Source organism: Phaethon lepturus, unplaced genomic scaffold, assembly GCF_000687285.1.
Source record: "Phaethon lepturus isolate BGI_N335 unplaced genomic scaffold, ASM68728v1 scaffold37121, whole genome shotgun sequence".
In the NCBI taxonomy this organism is placed as follows: Eukaryota; Metazoa; Chordata; class Aves; order Phaethontiformes; family Phaethontidae; genus Phaethon; species Phaethon lepturus.
Window position 1 is genome coordinate 1 of NW_010517616.1, and position 26,542 is coordinate 26,542.

The 26,542-nt window shown below is 45.9% G+C and overlaps 2 protein-coding genes across 2 annotated transcripts; one reads left to right on the top strand and one right to left on the bottom strand.

The window, feature by feature from the left end:
- Nucleotides 1-12: 12 nt before the first annotated feature.
- On the top strand, nt 13-10,533 carry RHOF (ras homolog family member F (in filopodia); the record flags this gene model as incomplete). Its single annotated transcript, XM_010296458.1, has 4 exons — nt 13-103; nt 6,720-6,829; nt 7,585-7,719; nt 10,369-10,533. Coding segments are annotated over 4 exons (501 nt in total), but the record flags the coding sequence as incomplete, so codon positions are not given.
- A 2,906-nt stretch (nt 10,534-13,439) lies between these two features.
- On the bottom strand, nt 13,440-23,368 carry TMEM120B (transmembrane protein 120B). Its single transcript, XM_010296459.1, has 12 exons — nt 23,327-23,368; nt 22,741-22,859; nt 21,720-21,836; nt 20,883-20,942; nt 20,212-20,307; nt 19,069-19,158; nt 16,896-16,961; nt 15,866-15,927; nt 15,544-15,636; nt 15,062-15,126; nt 14,824-14,892; nt 13,440-13,855 (listed from the first exon to the last, which is right to left on the bottom strand). The coding sequence occupies exons 1-12, from the start codon at nt 23,366-23,368 to the stop codon at nt 13,742-13,744; spliced, it is 993 nt and encodes a 330-aa protein (XP_010294761.1). The 3' UTR covers nt 13,440-13,741.
- Nucleotides 23,369-26,542: the final 3,174 nt, after the last annotated feature.

The following is a 26,542-nucleotide window of genomic DNA, read 5'->3' on the forward strand; positions in this document are numbered from 1 at the left end:
CTCCTCCCTTTGCAGCAATACGCGCCGTCCGTTTTCGAGAAGTACACCACCAGCGTCACGGTGGGCAAAAAGGAGGTCACCCTGAATTTGTACGATACCGCAGGTAAGGGTTGTTTTATTTTTTTTCCCACACACTTCCCGTTTTCTCGGTCCCAAAGCCGCGAGAGGCGGTTTCTGCAGGGCCGCTGGGCCGGGGCCCAGCCCCGGCCCCCGGGTTTCCCTAATTTCAGAGAAATAAGCAGAAACTGCTTTTACCGGTGTAAAGTGCTGCTCCTGTGAACGTGTATTTCGGGCCCAGCAGCTTTTGCTGTGTCGACTGAAACCAGACTGATGCTAGAAGACTCTAAAGCTGGACATATTTTCAAGCTGCTTTTCAACTAGCATCCTTTCAGCATAATATCGCAGCTAAGACTGCTAGAGATTAAAGTACAAACAAAACAACAACTGTTACCTGTTGCATGCATAAATGTGCCTGCCGTTGAAAAAGGATCGCTCGTTTAATGGTAGTTCTAGCCATGGACTTGTTCATTATCTTAACAACCCGGTTCATTAAGAAAATCACATCAAATAGCAAACATATCTGAAGGTATTAAAACCCAGTTCCCAGATGCAAAGCATAATACAATCAACCAGGAAAATACTTTAATCTCTTCCCATGTGTGATCGAATAGTGAGGGAGAAAAAGGCTGGTTTGGGTTCAAAATAAAAGGCCGTAGCGGTAAAAGTTATTTGAAAATGCTGGTAGTTCGTTCAGGTTCATTTCAGGAACTTCTGAAATGGTTTGTGTTCAACTTCGTTCAAAGCTCCTAGACTCTGTTATCCAGCTGAGTTCCTAAATGAACCCTAACATTGACACGCGCTCCGTTTCAGCTCAGTGTAAATCATCTGTTTCAGTTCAAGCCTGTGGAGTTGTTCCAAATTTGCACCAAGGCAAGCAACAACCGAATGCAGTCCATATTCATCTTTTTAATAGTAGTAAAACACACCTTCTTGCATGCTGTACATGATACCTGAATAGATAATTTTAAAGGTTTCTAATCTGAAAGTTAATTTTATTGCTAATCTTTACTGCAGTATAGTAAGATCCTGAGCACCCAATGTGCCGATATATCTTCTTGTGTCAATGTTGCTGTTCTCGAGTCCAGTGATTTGGATAATGTAGCTGCTACTGAATGGCAAGGCTTTTGTGTTTAAATCTTAAAGGAAAAGAGAAGGGCTGAAATCTAGTGTGAGCAACCAAAGGGGGATTTCCATAATACGGTGTGTTGGCACAAAGAACTGGCCACAGTGAACTTGTCAAGTTTTTATGTATGTTCGCTGTCACTGTGGAATTTTTTCCTGTCACACCGTTCTTGATACTTGGCTGGCTCTCATTTAAAATCGCCATGCTGCAGCTTCCAACATTTGCCTTTAGAGTCCCTCGCAGGCTTTAAGGAACATGGGCTGGATCCAGAAACGGTCGTAGGTAGGGCAAGTTCAGTGTTGCAGTACTAAATTCTTGCAAGCCTGACACAAGCGCCCAGCTCCTTGCATCACGCAGGGAGTTCAGCTCTGCGCAAGACCTGCAGCCGCCAGCGGCCCGGAGAGTGCTGGCTGAACCCCGTGCTGGTGGCTCGTCTTACCCCGTTTCCTCGTTCAGGCAGGTAACTTTAGCAGAAGGTGTCTGCCCTTCCACATTTAGTTCACAGCGATAAATACGGTCTTGGACCAAAGCACTACTGCATTGGAGAACAGAGTGGGGTGTATTTTGTGTCTCATAAGACACTTTGGGAAGTGGAGATTAGATTGTTGCCTAGTTGGCAGAGGTCTTTGCCGTGAAAGAGCAATTGCTTTCCATCTCTCATCTGGAAACATTGAAACCTGACATGTTTCACCTCCCAAAACAGTGTGGTGGCCACTAGACTATGAGTTGCTAGAGGCTGCTGACGCTTGTCTCCTCCCTTCCTGTTAAATTTCTTTGCATGAGACAGATCAAGATTATCCGGTGCAAAGAAGGGGGGGGCATTGTCACCTTGGTTAAGGCATTTGCTTGGGAGGGGAAAAGACTTGAGTTTTGGTTCTGTTTCAAAGCTGCTTACGTAGTTTTATGTTACAGATCTGTGTCATACTCTGTAGTTCAAGCAGCTTTTCATCCTCTTTCTGAAGCTGGAAGTTATGCTAGAGGAAGAACTCACTTGAGCAGACATTTTAGTCCCATCCTGTTTTTAATAATACAAAGCTGATGTTGAGTTCCTTAAGGGTTAGACTAGGACCAAGACTTGTGTCCCATCCTCTAAGTTCAAATAGTTTGGTAGGAGAAGAGCAAGGGGAGTGTCCAGTTCAGGAGCCAAGAGAGCTCCTGTCCGTCTGCCACATGGATGCAGCGTGGGGGGATCCGGTTTTGGAATCGGTCTTTCACTACGTTGACTCGCATCTGTCATATCGTGCAGCAGCAGCTCATTAAATTCCTCTCTCAGATGGGTGATGATGCTCTGGGGTGGGTGTAGAGCAGCAGCTGCAGCTTAAAGAGGAGTCTAAACATACAACTTATTACTGGAAGTACAGTGGTTTAACAGTGGAGCATATTGGCCATATTTTATGAATCGTCTTCTGACTTACTGAACTGCTTGAGTTGGTCTTGCTCTTCTCTAAAACCCAAAGACAGCTTTATGCTTTTGTTTTGCTTCTCATTCTGGAAGGTTCCCAAATAATTCAGATTATTTTAGATCATTAAAATGGGACCAAAAGGACATAAAACCATTTCTAAGGTGAAGGGCTTCAGCTAAGTGCCATGCAGCAGTGTAGGGGAGGACAAGAATTTTGGTAACAAATGAAGTTAATGAGTTAGTCTAAAATATGCTAGAATAACCTTTTTTGGTAAGACTTTTGTACTACGCTACTGTATTTTACCCATCAGAGACACCTCTTGCTGTTGCAGGAAGTTGGTGGTACACATACGCAATGTGTAAAGGCTTTGTAATACCACTTGTCTGCGAGCAGGCTTTGCCACCGCTTATTTAATTAAAAGTTTCCATTTCTTGCTGCGCTCAGTAGAGGCAAAGGCATTGAGAGGTAGATTAACCCTGTAATTTTTTACATGCGGAGGAGCAGTGTCGATGCTTTAGCGGCAGCTCAGAGACAAGGTTCAATTTCTGATGCGGTTCGGTGCAGGGCTTTCTCAGACCGAAGAAAAGAGCTCTGCTGGGCGGGGGAAGGCTGGGGAGGAAGTAATGCCTCATCATTGTGGGTGCTCGCTCTGACTGGCAGGAAGCACACGCGAAGCCTCCAGCGGGGTTTTTTGGGTCTGTAATGACAGGCGCACAGCAGTCTGAGGCCTTGAGAGAAATTTTAAAAGCTGATACATGCAAGAGTAATCTTTTTATAACTGTGAAAGGGAAGGCGTGCCTGAGGAAGAAAAAAACCCCAACTTTTTAATTGAAATGTGTCGTGTGTCGACAGTGTCCTCTTCCACTGGTTTTATTCCTGCCAAGAATGTCTGTTTCCCCATTTTTTTTAAACTCAGTAGTGAAAAAACACAAGCTAATAACCATGGTACGCCCATGGAGCCTGCAGAGTAACAAATCAAAGAGAACTGGGTGTGTTTCTGTGTGCCTGTGAGGGCTCCCGTCGTGTGGTTCCATGTCGAACCTAAACCACGAGCGTGGGGTGGTACAGACAACACACGGCCATACGTAGGAAGCGGTCGGCTGGTCTGGACCGGGTGTCAGGATGTTATCACATTCTTCCTTACCCGCTGGCGTTGGTGGCGATGGACAGCACTGCTGCACGATAGGACGGCGCGTCCTGGTAGACTCAGGCTGGCACGTCTTGACTCGTATCGCTTCCCCTCTCCTGTCCGTGGCAGCGGGTGCTGAGCTCCTTTACGGACTGAGCAACGCGCAGGCTGGCGCTGCTTTGGTGGTGAATTGGTGAAGGAGAGCAGGCAGAGGTGAATGTGCACGTGAGACCAAGACCCGTTCTCCCTCGACCATCACCTGAGGTCCCACCCTGCCGCAGGGCCCGACTGCAGCGACGCGGGTTACGCAGCGTGTCACAGAGGGATGCAGGAGTGAGATCTTTGCAAATGAGCAAATTTTAGGTGAACTCAGCTGGGTGGAGTTTTTTCTTTTAAAAAACCACACAGGGTCTCTGATGCTGCAGTGAACTGAAGAAGGCAGAGTCACAGATCTGCTCTCACATAGTCATGTATTTAACCAGTTCTTCCACAGCATGCTTTTTGTTAATTGGGGAGAGGAAACAGCTACCTGTGCTTGACGAAGCACACTTGGGGGCTTTGCATATACATTCAGTTACTGCTTAGGTTCAGCCCTGTTCCTTCATTTTAAAACTCTTCTACTGGAAGACCTAAACCTGTGTCAAATGAGCTCAGACCACAGACTGAGAAAGTCTACCAGGCCCTTTCTTGCATTTCAGCAGCAGCACTTGAGGACGGGGGTGAAGAGGATTGTTTTCAGTGAGAGGGACGTTGATGTTTAGACACTTAGAGCTTGATCTGGGTCCTGCTACATCCTCAGCAACTGAAAAACTGTATGAGCTCTTAAAGAGTAGCTTCCTCCCCTTCCAAGTGAGCACTGCAATCATCCAACCACAATACAAGTTAAGCAATTATCATCTAACCTTTCCCCTGCGGTCTCTGCGCTATACCTTGTTCTGCGCTTCGTATTTGAAGTTCCAAACATGCATGGAGCTGCATTTTATACAGCAGCGTTTTCTCATGCATTTATTTGCTCAGTTTGCTTAAAAAAAAAGGCAGGCAAGCTTAACTGCACAGCTGGTTTGAAGATGAAGGCGCAGTTCACTGGGGTATATCGATAGTTTTTTACTCGCAATACAGCATCTTTGTGTCACATCGTTGAAAACACCTCTTCTGTTATCCCATCCAGGAGAACATGGTTGTAGCAGTATGTTCTGACTCCAGGCAAGATAATTGTTTTTTTCCAAGGGCACAGTCCTGTCTGCCTTACAAATTGCCAGCAATAACTTGGAGGACCTTTTGATTTTACAAGCTATCTTGCTAGAGGCTCATACTCAGAACACAACACTAGAGGAAGTTAAGAGAAAAAACAATGTTTGGCACCTGATACTTTTAATGCATTGAGAAGATTATCTCAACAACAAAATGGTAAATCGGTTGCAAACAAGTAGGTGGATTTGGGAGAATAAGAAGGGCTAAGCAGTACAGTCTTTGCTCTGAATATTTATACAACAGGCATAATTTTGTCAATTGTCTATTATTTCTGGATTAAATACCGAGGGATTAATCTTTCTTTGTTCTGCACCTCACCCATGGAGCATGCTGCTTTTACAGGAGGGTGGTCCAAACCTAAGATTCCCATTTCACAGACATCTCAGGCAAACTGAGTAATGGCTTACCCAGTAGGGATTGCCTTGTAATAACCTATATCTCGAGCCATCGTGTAAATTAAGGAGCAGGGTAAAGTATTGTAGAATTATTGGCCTTCTGGTGTCTGCAATCCTTCAGATTGCAGCTGGAGAAAAGCGTGTTGGCTAGAGTGATGAGTGACTTGGGACTGAGCCAGGTGCCAGGGGCAGGAATAATTGGTATAAAGTTGAGGCACACTGAAGTTTTCAGCACCCCTTCATTTGAAATATCAATACAAAGATTTGAGATGTGTACCTTCCCTGTAGGGCAGCTTCCGGGCTGTGCGTACATTGTGGCGATCGTGGGAAGGAATGGCATTCCCAGTTCTGGTTTGGGAAATTCGGTGCATCACAGAGACGTACCTGATTCCAGGGCCAGCACTCGGGTGGAAATAGATCTTCTACAGACTGCTTAAATCATGGTTTCTTCCTTATTAAGTCTCTGAAAAAATCTCAAATGAAAAAGATGTTGTGGGTTTTTTTTTCCTGGAGCTGCCAACTATATCTGGTAATTACTGCTTTCTTGAACTTAATCTTTCAAGGCAAGACACCTTCAGGCCCCAGCACGGTGATTACTGCTAAGTCATATGTACAGCAAGGAGAAGAGTACAGGTCTGAAGCAAATTAGCTTCCTCTTGTCAGATCATGCGCTAGAATATCCTTAATCAGAAGTATGACAAATCCCCTGCTTTTCCAGAATTCAGCAGCATCCCTAAGATCTGCTGTGCAGTCCTGCTTCAAAGACCGCTTAAGCCTGGCTTACGTTGCAGCATGTCTTGTAAAAATCACATGTGTGCTGGTACAGTGAGCAGCAGTGCTAAAGGCACAGCGTGCCAGTCGCCGCTTCCTCTCAGCTCACTGGGGTGGGAAAAGCAAGTTTGCCACTACGACCTTTACTTCAGCATTCACATCTAGCAAATACGGTGTTTCTTCTCCTCGCAGCATCGGATGTGCGAATGTGTTTGGGAGAATGGAGCCACTGCCAAATTGCAAATGTTTTAATCGATGACTGTCAAATTCCTCTTGCTGATTTTGCTTGTGAGCAGCAGCTTGGCAATGGGCAATTAGAACTGCTTCTAAGTACTTAGCAGTTGGACAAAGCAACTTTTTATTAAAACTTGCCAAGGACACATTTTATATTCTAAAGCATCGGTTTTGTCAGTGAAGAGGAATCTTCCGCATTTAAGGGAAGGAATTTTACAGGTATGGAAAAATTTCAGTCTATGCAATTATAGTAGCGTTGTTCTTGATCTCAAGTATGTGCCTTTAACAAGCAGTATGATGGGAATATGTAAGGACAGAGTTTTCTTTTATCCAAAACATTCTCTGTGTTTCAGGGCAGGAGGACTACGATCGGCTACGACCGCTTTCTTACCAGAACACAAATGTCGTGTTAATTTGTTACGATGTCATGAACCCCACTAGCTATGATAACATAGAAGCTAAGGTAAGAGAACAAAGGTAATTGTTTCAACCTTTTAAATTAATTACATACGTCTGATATATGACAGGATGTCAGATTAAAAAAGCCGATGCTTTTAGCGTCCTGTACCCTGGGCATGTAGATGCACAGATCACTCGTCGCGCGCTGAGCTGCAGGTCGCAGACCTCAGACCTGGAGCTCATTTCTCCGCGGCTCGTAAATGCTCAGAACTGGGGCTGACTGTAGTACACCAAAAAGCTCACAAACCAGCGGTGAAATCGCTGCTTTATCTGTAGCAATGTCACACGACCAACGTTGTACACAAGCATTTTAGATTCTACTTCCATCACAGGCATATTTAACTACAGGGGAGAGATGCAAGCGACCACTTGTCTGTGCTAGGATTTCCGTAACGCTCCAAAGCGGGAGTTAGCATTCCTGTACATAGCACCAGCAAAAGAAAGGAAGACTTGGTCCAAATTCTGCTTTTAAATATGACTTTAGAGGAGCTCTTCTGAATTTAAACAGATGTTAAATAAGTGCTTTGGCATAGCGACAGATGCCACCTCTGTTTTATAAAGCAAATGACTTTGGGTAGGACTTATAAATGTTTCTGTAATTAAATAGCGCATGTTGGGCCCCTACCATTAGATTAACAACTTTCAAAACTCTGAAATTGCAGCATATATTAAATGCTGGTTTTGTTCCTTGGCTTTATCATTTTGATTTCATTAAAAAAAAAAAAGCCAGACGTAAAAAGTTCATTTTTCTTCTATCAGTGGTATCCTGAAGTGAATCACTTCTGCCGAGGTGTCCCACTCGTACTGATCGGCTGCAAGACAGACCTTCGGAAAGACAAAGAACAGTTGCGCAAGCTCAGGGCTTCTAAGCAGGAACCTATTACTTATAACCAGGTAATTACAAGTGCGTTCAGGGTGATGTCCTGTTTGCAGGAGATAAAGCATGCTTACTTCAGTGGTATTATTCCTCACAAGTACAATCACAGATGCTCCAAAATTAGGTGATCACTGTGTCCAGATAAAGAAACTATTGGCAGTCAGCACTAACTGTTTTCTGCGAGTCCTTTTTGGAAGTGGCTAAATCACCACCTGTTTTTAGTACCAAAGCAAAGAGAAATTTGAAGAGTGTTTTGCATAGAATCATAGAATCTTTGGGTTGGAAGGGACCTTTTCAGGTCATCTCGTCCAACCCCCCTGCCATGAGCAGGGACATCTTCAACTAGACCAGGCTGCTCAGAGCCCCGTCCAGCCTGACCTGGAATGTGTCCAGGGACGGGGCATCCACCACCTCTCTGGGCAACCTGGGACAGGGTTTCGCTACCCTCAGTGTGAAAAATTTTTTCCTTATATCTAGTCTAAATCTACCTTCTTTTAGTTTAAAACCATTACCCCTTGTCCTATTGCAACTGCTAAAAAGTTTGTCCCCATCTTACTTATCAGCCCCCTTTAGTACTGGCAGCTGCAGGAAGGTCTCCCCGGAGCCTTCTCTGCTCCAGGCTGAGCCCCCCCAGCTCTCCCAGCCTGTCCTCCCAGCAGAGCTGTTCCAGCCCTCGGAGCATCGCTGGGGCCTCCTCTGGCCCCGCTCCAGCAGGTCCATGTCTCTCCTGTGCCGAGGGCTCCAGAGCTGGATGCGTATCTTGGGGTGCCTGAAAGAATATGACTAGCTATGCCTTCTAGGCTCGTTAGATTGCATTCTTGTTTCCTTTCCCAGCTGGGTTATTCCTGTAACAAATTTGTAAGCCTTGACAAGTTTGTTGGACTCCCTTCATAATTTTTATTAGGATACATTGCTCCCATCGCTGGTACTTTGATCGGGATTGTGAGAAAGAAAGACTGGAGATGCTAGGATACACATTACAGGATAAAAAATACTGACTGTTCTGGAAAAAAATGTGTTTTGCAAACCCTATTTTAAAAAAAAATCCTTTCAAGGACAATAGCAGAAACATCTGCCAGGCTTCTCTAACGTAAGAGACTTTTCTTTGAAATCTCTAAAGTAATCTAAACAAAAATAAATCTACTTATTATTAAATGTTTTCAATTCAAGTAATACAGAGCAGTGAGACTTGCAACTAGTGTTCCAAGTCCGGCATAGCTGTCTTAGGTACAGGAGAGTCAGTGGTAGAACAGCTTGTCCCATGTCATGCCAGACCTTTCTGCCCCGGTCTCCCGCTTTCTTTCTTTGAACTACAAAGCCGTCCTTCTCCTCATCTCAGAGCAAGAACAGCAGCTTTCAAACTATTTGAGACACAAATCCAGGGAACAAGGTTAAGTGCCCCAAGACCTTGAATGAATCACTTCTTTTTCTAAACAGCATGAAAAGAAACTGCAAACTGCATCACCACTGTCCGCGCTGGGACTCTTCGCTTGCGCAGAAGACAAGATGCCCATCCTGTCGCTTTGTGAACAGCGCAGACTGTCCCTCATTTGCACTAAGAACTCTCTCCATCACCCTCACACCAGAGGTTCAGGGCAAACAACAGACACTTTTGGCGAGTCTGCCGAGGCCTCGTGCAATTAAATTCCAGGACCTACATGATATACAAACTTTGTCTCCTATGTGGGGCATCCCACTTGTTTTTTTCTCCCCTTAAATATACACTACCTCAGTCTTTTACAGCTGATGGCATCGAGTCACACAACGTGGTGCTTCCAATGCCAGGCACAGAGGGGCTGAACAATATCTGCCAGCACTGCAGCTTGCAAACAACTGGAAGGAGATAAACTTTGCTTAAATATGCTGAAGAAAAATCCCCCTATAGAAGCCTGAGTGCTCAAATGACCCCACTACCAGGGCTTACAATGAATAAATGCAGAGTTTGTGAGCCGGAATTCCCACTCCAAGGCTCACAAGTGTTCAAAAGTGGGGGCTGACTCTGCAATGACAATAAAAGGATCACAAGCAAAGTAAGAAGTCAATGTGTTTTGTCTGTAGTGATTTCACACAACCAGGATCGCATGCAAGTGTGTTAGATTCTAGTCTGTTCCCATTGCATGTGTTTGGGTGAGGCTGAGAAATGCAGGCACCCATTCATGGATATGAGGATCTCGGCTGAGCCCTTGCGATGCTCCAAAGCAAAAGTCAGGGTTCCTGCACGTGCAGCAGCAAAACAAGGCAAGACGTTGGTCCAGATTCTGCTCTAGCATGTGACATTCATTACTAAAGGTGACATCACAAAATAGCGATGGTCTGGCCTGAAAAAAATATCATGGTGTAGACATCTTACCCTCACTTAGGTATCTACCTTCGCTTAATACAGAGAATATTTCTACATGATCAGCTGTCTGCATCTTAAGACTCTCTAGTGCACTGAACTGCATGGCCAGGCTCTAGATCAACATAGGGGAAAAGAAACAAACCATAATTTAACAGTGCCTCAGTTTATTACCAATGCTGCTTACACTCTAGCCCTGTAATCAGAGGCAGCTTCTTTCTTCCCAACCTCACGATACAAAGACATACAAAAGAATTCCCTTTCCCATCTCACCTTCCTTCTCTCATACATTGGGTTTACATCTTTTCTTACCTTTTGTTCTTTCCAGGGTGAAGCAGCTTGTCAGCAGATTAATGCAGAAGTTTATCTGGAGTGCTCAGCAAAATGTCGTGAAAACATAGAAAATGTCTTTAAAGAAGCAACAACCATTGCACTGAACGCCATGAAAAAAGCCAAGCGCCAAAAGAAACGGACAGTGTGCTCAGTGTTATGACCTGGACTGCACGAGAGACGAGCGATTCAGATTTTAAGAACAGTATAACATTAAGGACTTTTTTTTTTCCATTACGTTTGTATTCCTAGAACAGTTTTTATTTTCAAATTCTAATTATTTTTAGTACTTTTGCACTTTTGTTGCACTGCTCACAAAGTTTTCAAAGCTCTTTATCAAGGTTAACTGATGCTGCGTGCCTTTGTCCATCTGGCTTTTGCTCCTAACTGCACACCACCACCAGGCAGGTCTTGGACTCACATCTAAACTGCTACTATGTGACTTAATTAGTGGGTTTTTTTCTTCCTGTGTAAAATAGTTGTGGCACATTACAGCTACAATTCACTTTTTCAAGCAGAAAAGCTGAAAAGCCACATTTTTTAGAAATCATGTTAGAGCAGCTTATTGGACACCTTTGAAGAGGCAGAAATTAAGTTCTGTCTTAACATTGTCAAATTAATTTATTTGGTGGCAGCATGAATTAGCCTCAAGCTGCCCCTGGAGTGCGCAGGCAGAGCATCCACTACTCTCGCTGTGCTGCTGGGCCAGCTTTGCAGAGCTACACCTTTAGAGGTGTCCTTGCAAGGCCTGCTGCTCTAATGGAAAGTGGTATTTATCAATGGAAATGCACCAGTTGCTCCAATTCAGAAACAGAATATCAATTTAATTTAGAGCACTCAAAGTTCGTACTCCAAGCAGCTACTATGTGTAACGTGAAGTCAGTTTTACAATAAACTTACGTAGCTTATTTAATACACAACAGATGCAAATATTGGTGCACACTAGGGGAAAGACTTAACTCATGTTCATTAGCTGATGAAATCATCTCTAGTGCTATAAATTAAGATTTTCTCTTTTGTGATGAAGGGGTCAGTTGTCTGTTTAAGGATGAGGGATGCTCCCACTGCACAACCTAGTACGTGTGCCTCAAATCTCCTGTTTCTTCTGCACATCCCATACAGCAAGATCCCCGATTTCAGGAGCAATCACTAGTTTGTAGCCATCATCTAAACCAAACCTGTGACAGGGAAGGAGGTTTCTGCAGCGCAGGTGTTGCTGAAAGCTTTCTGTATAAAGCAAACTACCGCCCATCCTAAGGGAGAATACGTAGGGCTTGCGTTAACAGTAACAAGACATAATCTTTTGCCAAAAGGTTTAGGCAGTGCATGCCAGGAGTCTGCCATTAGACAAATTCCTGCACATAAAGCCTGATAACCGTACATCATACGGAGTTCATGCAACTTTATCCTCTGTTGGTTACACAACCCGCTGGTAAAATATGTTTGGAGTGAGCTGTCATTATTATTTTACCTGCAGGGTAAAGAGATCTTGATCCTTGAAATCGTACCTTTTTTTTTTTCCTTCCCCTAGCTTGGTTTGAGATTTAATTAAGTTTTATGAATCCCTACAATTTTAAAACAGAAAATTTAAAAATAAATAAAATTACAAGTTTGTGCACATCTTTGACCATGGAAAAATCTTGAACAATTGTGCAGCCCTTCCTCCATGAGAAGGCATTTCTCAGTAAAAGAAAGACACAGAACTACACCTCACTTTGCCCACTATGAAACTGAAACATCAACGCACAAGAAGCTGCTGCCTTTACCCTCAGCTCCGCTGTGGGAATCTTTCTTGCTTTTTTGAGTTTCTCCTGCTGCAGAAGTCAAGCTACTCACCATGTGCAGGGCTCCGCACCCCTGGAGAGCCAGGTCCACTGCTTAGATCCAGCAGGTTCCAGCATCGCTCTCAAAAGTTTACATCTCATAAATGGAGAGTTCAAAGGATTTAAAAACCCAACCTCACAGGGTGTGCAAAAGTCAAAAGTTACCGTAGCAAGATACAGCCCAGCTAATGTGAAAGTTGTTCAAAATATGCAAGTTGCAATTTATTGTTCATGCCCACGGGACAGCAACACTGTAAAGGTAATTTTTCTATCCTCGCAGCAACAGAAGAACTGATGAAACCATTTCAAGTCTGTAGTGCATACGTATTTCTTCATGAGCACGCTTACTGGGAGAAGGGCACAATTTTCAGATCGCGCTCTGCCAAAGCGTACGCCCAGTTTGGGCTTTGTGCTAGCTCAAAGGAAGCCTTCACTGTTGGGAAAGATGCTGCCTCGAGCAGCTCACAATACTGCAGCTGGCCTTAGGGGGTACAGATGTTACAGCACCCAAAACAGGCCCATGTGAATAAGTTTAAGTTCAAGCAGCACAAGGAGTTAAGCAGGACGGGAGCCAGTATTTGTCCTCTGCCATACTCCTGAACGAGTGTTTGCACTCTCTTAACTACCGGTACAAGTGCAGCATCTAAAGAAAGTATTTAATATTTCTGCTGAGCCTGTCTTCCCCTTTTTAGAACAGCACAGGGAGCAAAAAAATACAGAAAGCAGAAACCAAAGTGCAAGTGCACTTGCTGCCACTGATCAAGGCCATTTTAAGGAAGAACAGTGTCCTGAAGAAGCCAACCTGAAGGGCAGTGTATTTGTTATTAAAAAGGGGCTGAAGCAGCTGCATATTGAACGGTTTATTTTAGGTCTTTTCCAAGCCTGGACAGGTGACCTGGTCTCCCTGGAAGAAGGCTATCCGACTTCCCTGCCATTTAACAACTCATTTTGCTCGCTTGTTTTTGTTTTTAAAATAGGATTTATCTTCTTTAAATAGCTTTTAAAAAGTGTATATAGCAGCAGTATGGTACAAAGATGGGCATTTTTTTTTTTTTTCACAGTACACACAGGTTAGTATTGCCACTGAAAATAGGCCCTAAACAAATGCCTTTAAAAACCAACATTTGGTCTGTATTACTGATCAACCTGGAGTGTTCATAAAGCTTTGCAAATCCAATACCCAGAATTTAAATAATAAAACTGGAAAGTGTTAAATATCATTCCAAAATTGGAATTACAGTAGATCCCACATTCTCCCAATGTTGGGGCTTGGCTGGGCAGGTGCATGCTGCTCTATATACAGAGAAAAAAAAAAGCAAACACATTTTGTATTAAATATACATAAATAGCAGGACCGCAGACTGGAGAGCCATGCTTGTGTAATACTGAGTCTGTGCTGGCAGAGTTCGTATCCTTCACCAAACACAGGGACGGATGAGTCCTTCTGAGCCCGTCCCATCGTGTAGCTGGGGTTTAGCAGGATCCATCCCAAGCCCAGCACCTACTGCAGGCGGAGAGATGGCAGCCGGCACGCCGGGGAGGAGAGGGTCACAGCTTCTTCATTTTGTCTTTGTTTTTCTGGAGCTTAGTGTGCACCACTTTGAGAGTAGTGAGGAAGTTCCCAAGGAAGAGCAGCAGAAACGTGAAAGCCAACACAAAAACCTGAGAGGGGAGAAAGGGGAAAAAAAGAGGAGAGCTGAGGGCACTGCTCTGGCCACATTTAAGCGAGCTCTGATGGGACGTGGTTGGCAAGTCCAGGGATCCATTAGCACACGAGGAGAGAAGATCGTGGCCAAATACACATTCACGCATCCAGCTGCATGGGTCAACAGGAAGTATGATTTTATCATGATCATTTAAGTAGCATTTACTACTTTTTAATATTACAACATGGATTATGTTCAATATCACTGGACTCTACGAGGCAGTAACATCAAACCATCAAGTCCAGTCCAAAGGATTAACATTATGCTACAAGCTCTTTCATCGAACAGCAGCGGCACAGGTGTGGGTGGGAGAATGACACGTTTCTGCAGGGAGCTGTGTTCCTCCTGAACAAAGCGAGTACCCAAGTTACAGCAAGGTCTGACCAAAATAAAGACCCTCAGATTATCTGCACGTGGGATGCAGTCCAATCTGGATCTACAGGAGCGCAACTCTATAGCTGGAAAATAGACATATTTGATGGGTGACAGCAACTGAGAAAACTGGAAGGATCCCTAAAAGTGGGGCAATACAGTGGATAATACGTTTTTAAAGTGATTCACTGCCATCGTTTCTCTGTCATCCTATTTTTGGACATGTAACCCATGGATCAGCCATATAAAGAACCACCAGCAACTCAGCAGCCATTGCTATTAAATGCCCATATACACAAACAACAGGGAGAGATATTTACCCACATGTGTTTTTTTTTCTCCTACACTCTGCTTTTCAGTTTGTGTGGTCACCCGTGGGTGCAAGTTTCTCTACAGTAATGCACATTTATTTTGAGTTCTCTTGTATAGGCTCTGTGCCACATCATCCTGAGATATTTAGATGGGGTCAGATGCCCAAATATCTTGAAAGATGTGGTTAAACACCCCCTCTCCCCCTGCTCTGTGCTTTTTCTGAGCAGAACCAACACCCACCTGCCATTCTTTGCACTCCTTATGCCTTGACAATCCAAAAAGCGTGATCGCATTATACAGCTGCCAGAACTAAAAAAGAAGGGGAAAAAAAAAGCTGTTTCATTACTAGCAAAACATATAGAAACATTTGCCATGGATGTGTGTGATCTAGAGCACTTTTTTAGGGTGCTGCAACTGCAGCAGCAGACCCTCCCGAGGCCCCATGTCACCGAGGGGGGAACAGGATTGTTCGACTTACATGCCCAAAGAACAAGAAGGGAAGGAGAAATGTCAGCCCCCGCCACATCCAGGACTGAAATCCTTCTGGAAGAGGTTAACAGAAGAGGCAGAGAGTGAGCACAGACAAGCCAGGACGGGAGCTGCAGCCCTCCCCACCCAGACCACCCCGTAAGGGCTATTCCCATCCCGCTCCACAATAACCCAACCGATTTAAAGTACAGACTTTAAGGTGGGGTAATGGGAGGAGGATGAAGAAGGGGATAACCAACATCTCCATCTTAACCCCCTCGAGAGCCCAGGGAGATCAGAGCCCTCTGCTCCCGACCCACAGGACCTGAGGAGGGGGATAAAAACCTTGCTCCTCTTCCTGCCTTAGGACACAGGCAGTGGGGCAGCAGCTCTGCAAAGCTCGCTCTCAGAAGGCCACACAGCCCTGTCCCTCCCACTGCATCTAAAACCCGTGCAAAAACTTTGCAAAGAACATGTTGCAGAAAACCTCACCTACTGTAAGGTCCAAGTGGTTTCTCTCCCCCAAAGCACGGAGTCTGTAAAGGCAGCCCCTTTGATAATAATACTGTAAGAACTGAACGCAACCTGGAGAAGGAGAGAGAAAATATCATTGCATTGGCTCTTCAGAAGTATGATAAACATAAAAACTACTTTAATACTATTTAATCTAATAGCATTTAATTATTGTTTATTTGTATATTGCATATTTCTATGCTACCTTTATATTCCTACAGTTTAATACTCCAGTATTTACCAAGCACATAAGATACGAAACTCTTTTATCCCATGAATTAGCAAGGTAAGATATACTCACTCTGAAATATCGAAAACGCTAAAAATTGACTGCGAAACATTTGATACATGAGTCCATCTGGCCTGAAAGCAAAATACAAAGGAAGTCTATTTGTCTGATAAAAAGCAAACAGTGCCGTGCCCTTCCCCTCCTCAGCCAAGCCAGATCCCATTAGCAAACGAAGAAAGCAGCTGGTACCCAGCCCGCTCCACCCCATCGGGAGCCCAGAGAGGCTGCTACAGCCGCACATCACAACTCTGGCGTGTCGGAAATGCTCTCATTTATTAGGTTTCCCCTCTCCAACATGGATAAATGCTGCTCCCTCTTATTCATTTGCTCATTGCAGTTTTCTCTAGTCAGCGACTGAAGCCCTTCAGCAGCCTCTGCATCAAGAATCCAAGCGGAGGAGCAGGGGGTGGTTGTGCTCCTTATCCTAAGGGTAGCTCAGGACAGACAGAGGACAGGGGACCTTCTGCTCCAGCCTCTGCGTCATCCCCTTACAGATTCGGGAGCAGAAACATGTGTTGTTTTAAAACAATTTTTAATTATTAACTCATGAGTTCATGCCAAAGTTGAGACGGGCTGCACAGGCGCTGTACGCAGGGTGCATCGCTGCGCTGTTTGACCAACGCCACCACTCGTTGGAAAGTAACTTGCATTTTTGGCTTTATACTCAGTTTGTAGTCTGAGTTCAGTAAAGGCACCAAACAGACTCATTTTGCACTTCCATCTCACCAAGCAAAGCGCTGCTTGTTTGCTTAGTTACACAGAGACCGCAATCAGGAGACTTGTTTGCTAGCGTCAGTGCAACTACAGCTTAGGGTCTGGGCTTCTTTTCTTTCTTTTTTTTAAATCAGCAATGTAAATACAAACTTGCAGTGTTGCATGCGTCACTGAAAACACCCGTAACATCAGACAAATATTAAGTCTGACGCTTTGCCATGTGCCCGTGCGGCCCCAGCTTTGTGGACACACTGGATTTAAATGCTCAGATGACGCAAACACTGTGAAACGGGCTTGAAGCACCTCGAGCAGGCAAAAGCGGACTCACCACGTTAACATTACTCCAGACAGGAACGTGGAAACGTAGTGATGAGACACCCACCAGCCTTTGATCCTGAACAGAAAAAAACGTGGCAGTTAGATGAGAAACATGGGTTTTAGCATTTTAAGTCTGTCGTCACAGACAAAAGATGATCCTGACTTGGGAGAGGAAGAAGGACAGGGAACAAAACAGATGGACCAACTCAAACAAAAGGGGTGCTGTGGAACACTGGCCTGGCAATAGGGCTTAGCTGGGGACACCAATCCACAACTGCTGGAGGGAGGCTCAGGACCGGGGCACATCTCGCATGCTCCCACGAGCTCTCCAGCACAGCAAGAAGCAGCAGTCCCTGCAGCACGAAGTGCCGTGGTGACTAATGATGCACAAGTTCCAGCCCACACACCCTTTTTTTTTTTATCCCTGCCATGCAAATAAGTGACATTTCCAAGTCCTTCCTATGAGGTGGCTGTTTCTTTCAGACACGAACGCTGCAGAAAACTCAGAAAATTACAGTAAAGTGAGCAAGGGCTGCAGCAAGGCAGAATCAAGTGAAGGCCTGCCTTGGGGACAGTGCTGCTTTGGAAACTAAGCCAACACGATGGGTTAATCTGGGACATTTCCAACCAAAGGCGTGCAACCTCTAACAGAAGACAACACCCGAGTCACTATGACCAACCTCTGTGGATGCAGCAAGCCCAGGCTCAGAGGTTTCTCTGCCAGCCTTGGGCAAGCGACTTTACATCCCCATGCTTTGTTTTTCCTTCTTTGTCTCCAGCCTCACAGCATTCCCCGCCACCTCTGGAAAGCTCCCCAAAACAAGACATCACGCCTGCAGCAGCCCTGGGGACAGCTGTGCTTGCAGAAGAGACTGCTTCATCCCTGCTGCCCGTGGCCAGTGCTGGGAGCCATGTCCTCAAGCAGCTCCCAGAAATCTGCCCACATTTCAGATTTTGCCCCCAGGCAAAGCAGGAAGGCCCCGATTTTCCCACCACCGCACTGCTGCCTGCCTCCAGGCACAAACCCCCTCTTACATCGGGAGTGGGGACCACAAGCATCCAGCCAAGACAAGACTCCCAGAAACGCTCCCTTCCATCCCCATTCCGAGGAGATCACGGAATAAATTGGCTTCAGAGATGGAAGTGACTGGCTGAAACAAGGAGCCATAAGCTGCTCCCAGTTGATCATTAGATATTGCTACTTAATTAGGACAACACTGACTCCTGCCACTAACGCAAGTGCTGGTCTACCCCTGTACAAGCACCACTACAAGGGACCGTGCAAGTGCTCTGTGCAGCCTTCAGAGCAAGAAGCATGCGGGAAGCAGGGCTAACGTGACGCCAGCTGCTCAAAAGGTGGCGAACGAGACAAGTTAGACCCCCAATTAATTAACACAACAGGGAGCTGCAAGCGTGGCGGCAGCAGCCGCCGCTCCCCCAGCAGCAAACCGAGACGCATGGGGAGAGACGTGGCGATGGCTGCAGCTCCCCTGCACCAGCCTATCTCCATGATGAAAACCGGGGACATGCAGCCATCGGGTTATTGCTGAAAATCTAACAGCAGATTCCAGGCTGCAAAGAGCCAACTCAAGCAACTTCTCAACCCAGACCTAAGGGAGATGCTCCAGGAGCGATTCACCAGCAGGACCTCACCACCCTGCCTTAGGATACTCCTACCAAGGGTGCCACAAAGAAACGTGGGCTTGAAGTAAGGATCATCTTTCAGTTAACTTCTCCCAGGGTTTTACTCGTGTTCCCAGCTCTTTCTACAGTTATCCCCTAACCGCCAGCTTCCCTCGACACGACTGTAATTCAGTCACATGCTAACCACGGGGCAGCCAGCACCTCGGGTTGGTTCTTTCACCAAAAGCACATACACACTTACACCCGAGACCAGATCTACAACTAACCCACAGCTACCAAAAACATCCAACGTTTTGGACCAAGAGCTTAAGGACTTTCAGGAACTGTATCTTCTCCCTCCCCAAACCTCAGGTGGCCACATCTGCCCTGGAAGCGACTGGGGACAGAGACAAGAGACCCTGCAGAGAGGCATCAGCATCTCAGATTTGCTGGGCTTCAGCAAATCAATTCAAATTGCCAAGCTGAATCCCCTTTTGTACCTTGCTTTTATTTTTAAGGACATTTGATGCTTTCAATAGTTTTTGCAGGTGGCATGGTACCTTGATCCATTGCTAATGAGAATGCTTTCCCGTATCGTCAGCGTGCAGTAATACCACACTAACAGAAAGTTAAACACTTCATCTGTCACCCTGTTAAATAGAAAACACACACAGTAAAAAAAAAAAATCTTGTTAATTATAAAGACACATTCAAAAAAATCCCTATTTTTCCTCCCTTCCCTTGGGTGGATAAAAACCTCCCCAAGCAAGCCATGGACACGAAACCACAGTCCTGAACATCTCTGATCCACGTGCAGAGTCAGGAGCATCGGCAGCACTGCCGGGCTCAGAGTCCTTTACTCCAGTAAGCACCCCATAATAGAACACTGCAGATCCTGAGCTGATAAGCAGGTATGCAGAGATGACATTAATTCCTTCTGAAGGAGAGAAAGCACCATGGAAGCAGTGGATGATCCAATTTAGAGAGGCATTTCCAGGCTAATTCAATGAGGAGATTCCATGAGATCTATGTAAATCCAATCAACTAAAAGAGCAGAAGAGCATTACACTCTGGGGGCAAAAAAAGACATTTTTATTTTGCCATCTGCAAACCTCTGAAGCCAAGGGGATTTGGGGCAGCCTCTGTATATGGCAGCATCATTCTTCGATATGATCCTGCATTCACCCCAGAGCCACAGAGACCTGGACCAGAAGTGCCTGGCTCCAACATCTTCCTATTTTTTAAGCAAAACTGAATACTGGAAGCTTGTTGGTGCTCAGACACTTTATCATAACCTAGAGATAACAATTCAGGACTGCCCATTCCATGCAAATCCTCTCTTGTTGCATTTGCAACCTGAGAGCTGTGGCACGGTGCCGGTCCCTGCCTGGGACAACCCATGAGCAAAACCAACAGCTCGTTCCCAAGCACAGCACGAGGCCAGAAAAACAACAGATCAGGAAACACTATGTTGGACTTTTCTTAGTTACAAGAGACTCAAAAAAAAGGTAAACAAAGAAAAGCAAGTAGCCAAAACACAGGTCCTGCCAGTGTTGAAGAAGAGGTGCAAAAGCTGTCCTGCTGTCCAACTACTCGAAGCCTAAATGCTGCCGGAGCCCCTTTCACCGTCCTTAACAGAAGAGAACAAACCCAGCACGCTTTTATTCAAAAATATTTGATTAAAAGTAAAAATGCAGGCTTGCCTGTAGTGGAGAATAAACCTGCAGGTGACGGCTCCAAGTAACAAGATTATTGTCAGATAAAGCTTGAACTTCTCATACTCATCCTTGTAGGCAAACCTGGAAGGGAACAGCCGCTGTTTATAGACATAAACGGGTGTTTTACCAGAACGTAGCTTCACTTTTTTCAAACCAGATACAAATCCACATGCGAAGCCCAGAGACATGAGGTTTTGCTTGAAACATTTAGAAAACCAGCGGACACCGGTGAAAGGCCACGTTTTGCCCGCAGGGTCTGTCTAGGCTGCGTGGCCGTTAACGCTGCAAGACAACTCAACAGCTTGAATCCATAGAGGCTGGCTTCTGGGTTGGCATGATAAGATTAAAAAAAAAAACCTACTCCATTTTCTGAAGCACTGTATGCCTGGAAGTCGCAATACCATTTTTCTTTGCAAAAAAACCCTTACAATTAAGGCAACATGCTGCGCTGGGCTTAAAAGCAAACGATGGACAGAATCCATCAGAGCTACACGAAGCATTAGCTTGGTCTCATATCACAGTCCGACTTGCCCACCCTCGACAGTTCATCTTTCATCAGATCTAAGAGAAAAGCACTCCCGTCTCTGGACTTCAGTCCATATCCACGGCTGGCCCCAGAGAAACTCAAATTAACACGCGTGGAAACGCTCACTTACTTTGCTTGGTTACTCAGGAGAGTTACATTCACGTTTCCCAGCACCAGGTTTAAGTACAAGCTGCAAGACAAAAAACCAAGAGCAGACCCACCTAAGTCCGATTTATTTGAACGCTGCAGGATGTCCCAGATCAGAGATGAAGAGACCAGCATATCTGCCAAAGCCACGTTTGCTGTAGGTTTTTAATTAAGGCAAACTGGAGAGAGAGACTACAGAATAGGGTTTAAACGTGGGAAGATTGGTCAGCATTTCCAAGAAGATAGAGAAAAGGTCTATTTTCCTGGTCCCTTTTCTGTGCTACAGTCTAAGAGCGAGATACCTAGTGTGCACTGTCCAAAGCCAAGAATAACAGGGAGAAATTGGAAGAAAAGTTTCTAATGGAAACTTCCGAGGGGCTGCAACATCACACAGCCCTTGACAACTGAAAGAAATCTGTCCTAGCAACCCCTACTTGAAGCAAAGTATAAATTTTAAGTCGGATGAAAACACTACTTAAAAAAAAAAAGAGAAAATTCTTGTGCTGATTTAGTCTTAAAAAAATAGCACAGGAAAACATCAGCATGAAACAGCAAATCGCACAATCTCTTGCCAATGCAGGGTTACTTTTATTTTAACAAGAAAACCTGCACTGCCTACATGCACTACATTTACATACACTTCCAGCTAATGAATTCTGTGTACAACTGACACAGCAGCTCAGCAAGAGATTTATGACTAATCCAGTTTTACATGTATTTGTTCAACATGCACATTATTCTTTGGGAACACTGCTGTGAACACTTAAAAAAAAAAAAATCAGCTTTCCCAGAGCGCACACCTCCCTGGCGAAGCACGTACCCGTTCTTCTTCGGCAAGTAGGCTTCCATGTCGAAGAAGGCATTTTGCCTCTCCTTGATCTGGGTACTGATCTCCTGAATGAGAGCAAATTCTTCAGGACTCGCTCTGGGCTTGCACCTGCAAGAACACAGAAACAAGATATTCCTGTTCATGTTTTTATTTTCCTTTAAATAAAAAGGTGGTAATGTTGTCATTTAGCTTAGCCATGATTGTATTTCACTGCCTGGTTTATGTCCTTGTAGGCTATTTCAATGAGCTTGTTTATAAATCAGCTTTTCTTTTCATCTCCAGTGGGTGACAGGATCCTGTATGTCTTTCCTAGCAGGGTACTTAGGGAATATTGTGCTTTTTGCAGGAACTCCTTCCACTTTGGGAAGTTTATGCGCAGTTTCAGGCATTGCCCTTGCAGAGGCTGCAACTCTTCAGGCATGAAATATTTCAGGGCGTAACAAAACGCACAGCTGATGATTTACCGAAAAACTGTGGTTCTACCAATTGATGTAAAACAGAAAGCAGAGCACAGCGCAGCTGCGTTAGCAACCCGTGGTGTCGGAAGTGGTGTTTTCAGACCTGCACACAAGGAATTTAGCCCGTGGCTCCCGGGGATCAGCTGAGCAGCCAGAAACAGTTCCCTCCTGTCAATCCACCCAGCAGCAAGTTCAGGTTCAAGGATTGATGCTGCTTTTCCAGCACAGCTTATGGAGCAAAGCTTTGCCCACCTAGCAAAACACGCAGACCAAAAGCTGTAAAGTCCTGCAGCGCATGGGACCTACCCCAAGGATGCAAACCCATGCAGGCTCCCTCAAGAGATCTTCCTTGTTTATAGGACCCCATCTCTCATGGGGTTACAAACATTTTTATCTGGCTGTGATAAATGGAGGTGACCCAAGATTAATAATGAAGCAAAATTACCACCGTGACACACACTGCATATTAAAATGCTAAAAATCCAAACATTTCATCCTTTGGGAAGGAGAAACATCCCATCCCCACCTCCTCCACCCTCCAGGTCTCCCGTTACCGTTGCAGGCTGTGCTTCAGGTCTCTTAGTGTCTTCTTCTGCCGGTGTATGGAGGTGCTGCAGGCTGTCTGCAAGCTGGTGACTTCCTCCAGTTTCTGCCTGTAAACTTTGTGCGTTTCCTGCAGGAGAAGAGGAGGCAATTGGTAGGAAGGGCCCTTCTAGGTTACGTATTGCTTTTGGTCCTCACCTCCGATTCCTTCAAAACAAGCAAGCAAAACCCCGTTATTCTGGGGAGTCATCAGCCCCCCCCTGCAAACAAGCGAGGAGGGGGCAATGCCAAACCACCACGGATCCAACACAGCTTAAACAGACACTAATGAAGTTCCTGAAAAACAACGAGCATCCTCTGAGCCCGACTCACTTCCTCTATCTAACAAGCTTTCCCACTCAGGAATCCTCCTTCCCATCCCACCCTGTAACGAAGCTCTAATCCTCTGTTGATCCCAATCTGCCCCCATCAAAATGGGTAGCTAAACCACAGAGCAGGAACTCTTGATTTCAGAGCCAGATTAAATCTGGGGGGGGGGAAAAAAAAAAGAAGAAAAATGAGGACACAGAGGGGAAAAACATGAAACCAGCCACAGACCCGCGCCTGGGGGTTCAGATGCCTCCTGGCCACCGCTGTCATCTCGACCCCACATAAGTTGAAGCAACCTGCGTAAGAGCTTAACCCATCCCCTCCCTGCGGCATTAGATGCTCCTTGAGAGGAACTTCTTTATCACAGCTCATTGATCCTCAGAAGCCCTGATTAGTGTTTGGCCGGCCATAATGAGGACGCACTGACCAGCTGCAAGCCCACTGAGAGCTGCCTCGGCTCAGGAATGACTGTGCTCTGCTTTTCCCCCTTTGCAATGATTTCACCACCCTCCCGAGCGCAGGGAGACCTCAAGAGAGCTGACCAGATGCCAAACCATGCCCTCTGGGCAAATGTTAAGATCTAGAATAACTCGGAAAACAGAGTTTGCAGAGTTAGTGCCACAGAGAGAAGGTGCAGGTTAAGCAGCTATTTACACCGCTGCTTTATCTACCAGCACATCAACAACCACAGAAAATTACCACTGGTTTTCCCAGAGCATAAACATGGTACTAAAACCATCCAAAACAAATCTTTGCTCTCCTGCTCATTAGAACCTGGCTGACAGCTGTTTCTTATCTACAAGAGCAATGCAAAACAAGCTCCGGTATCCTATTTGAAAACCTTAATAACCAAACTAACCATCTCGAGGTACTGCAGCTCTCATCATTTCGGGATTGGGTTGGCTTTGCTTAACACAGGAAGGACTTTGGGGCTCGCTGGATTGCATAGTAACTCATTCTGCTTCTCCAGACATCACTCAACAGCATCTTTTAAAAGGCTGGTTTAAAGTGTGTAAGAAGCTCTTTGCCAAAAAAGTGTTCAAGTATTTATTGGAAACACAGATAGGTGAGTTGGGAGTTGGTAAACGCTACCACTAGCCAAAAACATCAGGCTAATGATTTCAAAATGACACTGGTATTTAGAAGAACATAACATTTGCTAGTAGTGAAGTTATTTATTCATCAAGAGAGGCAACTGCCTACGAAGGGGACCTACCGGCAGCACAGGGAGTTCAGCGCTGCCTTTACATGAACACATATAACCCCCAGGCCAAACACCTGCCTGGAGGGTCGGGTTTGGCCACAGTGCACTCTCTGTGTAGGAAACAACACATGCCGAAAAACAAAGGACACATGCACCAAGAAGAGGAGTACTTCTGCCCGGAGTTGGAGAACTCCCGGTCACGAGACATCAGAGTTGTCTCTGCACCCAAGTTCACAAATTTCACGGCGCCCAGGCTGCGACTGCCCAGTTTACAAGTGGAAATCGCGCTGCCCAATTTGCCTGCAGACCGAGAGCAGGCAGCAGCCCAGGACAGCAGCCGCCCAGGACGGCAGCCCCGCGCTGCAACTGCTTGATGTTTTCTGTAGGTACGCCGAGGTCTATTTTCCACACAGCGCTTGTTCATTTGCAGGACTCAAACCATATTCACGGGGAGCCCTCACAGGGCTTTTTCCTAATCAAGATCTGGTTTACATGTTCATTCACAGTGTTTAAATTAATAAGCTGTTCCGAGGCAACTCACATTTTCCCATGTCCTTGCCCCAAAACTGCAATGCCCTGCAGCCCCAAGCTCTTTCTCGGGCTGCTGCTCCAGAGATGAGGCCTTGCTCTGGTGACCTGAGCAACAAAAACCTGCAGATGTGGCTGGTTAGAATGGCTTTGCAAGCCCGGATGCCCCCCAGCCCCATCTCACGGCTGGTCCCCGCTGCCCCGAGGATACTCAGTGCTGCTGCATGGCAGCATCAGCTCCTTCGAAGGCCCTCAAGCTGGAGCTCCCCAAGTGTAGGCCCAAGTGCCCTGTGCCAGCCACCCGGCACATCGGGGGCAGGAGCTATGACCAGAGTCCAAGGTCCTCCTCTGCAGGAGAAGGAAGACACAGCCCCTGACCCCGAACTTACAACGCAATTACAAAATATGAGACAGGGCAGGAGTGCAATGAAACAGAGATCGTTTTGCCCATCGGGGCCAGCACTGCTCTCGAGACTCAAATAATCAGCCCACCAACAATTTTTTTCCCCACTGGAATTGCACAAGAGACCCTTTCAAGTGCAGGTGACCAAAGTACCTTGGAAAACACCAACAGGAAGCTCCTTCCAAATGTGAGCAGTGGCTCCCACACAGCCCCGGACCAGCATTTCCAGTCGGAGTTGAGAGTCAGGCCAACCAAAAAGGGCACTGAAGGGAGGGATGCAGGCATGGAGGGGGTCAGGCTGCTGCCGGGAAAACCACACTCAAGAGCCAAGAGGTGCTGCGAGCGTGTCCAAAAAGCCACGTGCAAGCACAAGCGTAAGCTGACACCAACATCAAAGTAATTGCTACTAAGCAGTTAGAATTTTTCCTCCATACATCAAGGTTTGACTGGAATCCAGCTGGGCAGCGCAGAGCCTTCCTCCACAGCACGCTGAAGCACCACCAGCATCCCACAGAGCTAGCGCGGAGTTGCGTCCTCAGGACAGCGCCTTCTGCAATGCTGCCTTCGGATAGAAACCCTTCTTGTGAGCCCTGAAGCTCTCAGAAAATGGATGTTACTCCAGTTTTTCACCTCTACAGTACTAACCACTGGGCAATGATACCTCATGCCACCAGCAACTGTGCCACCCCACCCAGAAGCGTTTCTACTTTGCTTTTACAGCTAGGAGAAAAAAAAAAAAGGTAGGGATAAAAGTCATTGACATTTTGCTGTGGTTTAGGTCAGACTTAAGCAGCACTCTCAGCAAGAAGGCCCATCAGCGCACACAGCAAACAAGTGATCAACAAAACCACGCCAGCTGGTGCTCCCCCCCCCCAACGCCTAACCACCACCTTCCCTTCTGCTAACAAGCGTACAACCTGAGCTGATTTTTAATTAAGACAACGAGTTAAATCTGGAAATCACACTTTTTTTTTTTTTGCGGCACACGTTCTGTTTTAACAGCCTAAAAGAGGCTAACAGCCACGCAGAGTTAGAACAGCCGGTCGTGTTTTAAAACTGGCCTAAAGATTGGAAGCACGTGTATAGGCCCAGCACTGGCGGGGAGGGGTTCTGGAGGTAGAAGCGTTTTGCAGAAACAGCTCAGCCCCTGCTCCGAGGTCTTTCTGTCCCTCAAAGCATTTCTGCAAGGTGGACAAACAGCACCGGAGCCCCTCACGTCCCACCTCAGGAAGTCCAACTCCCGCCAGGCGCTGCTTGAGGCCCAGGCCTTACCTGCGTCGCTCCTTGCGCCATACCAGGGGCGCACGAA

Coding starts and splice junctions, on each gene's coding strand:
- TMEM120B (XM_010296459.1), bottom strand. CDS start 23,368: ATGACAGCGGTGGCCAGGAGGCATCTGAACCCCCAGGCGCGG. Junction 22,860..23,326: donor ATCTGAACCCCCAGGCGCGG/GTCTGTGGCTGG, acceptor CTTCTCCTGCAG/GAAACGCACAAAGTTTACAG. Junction 19,159..20,211: donor AGGTTTATTCTCCACTACAG/GCAAGCCTGCAT, acceptor TCTATTTAACAG/GGTGACAGATGAAGTGTTTA.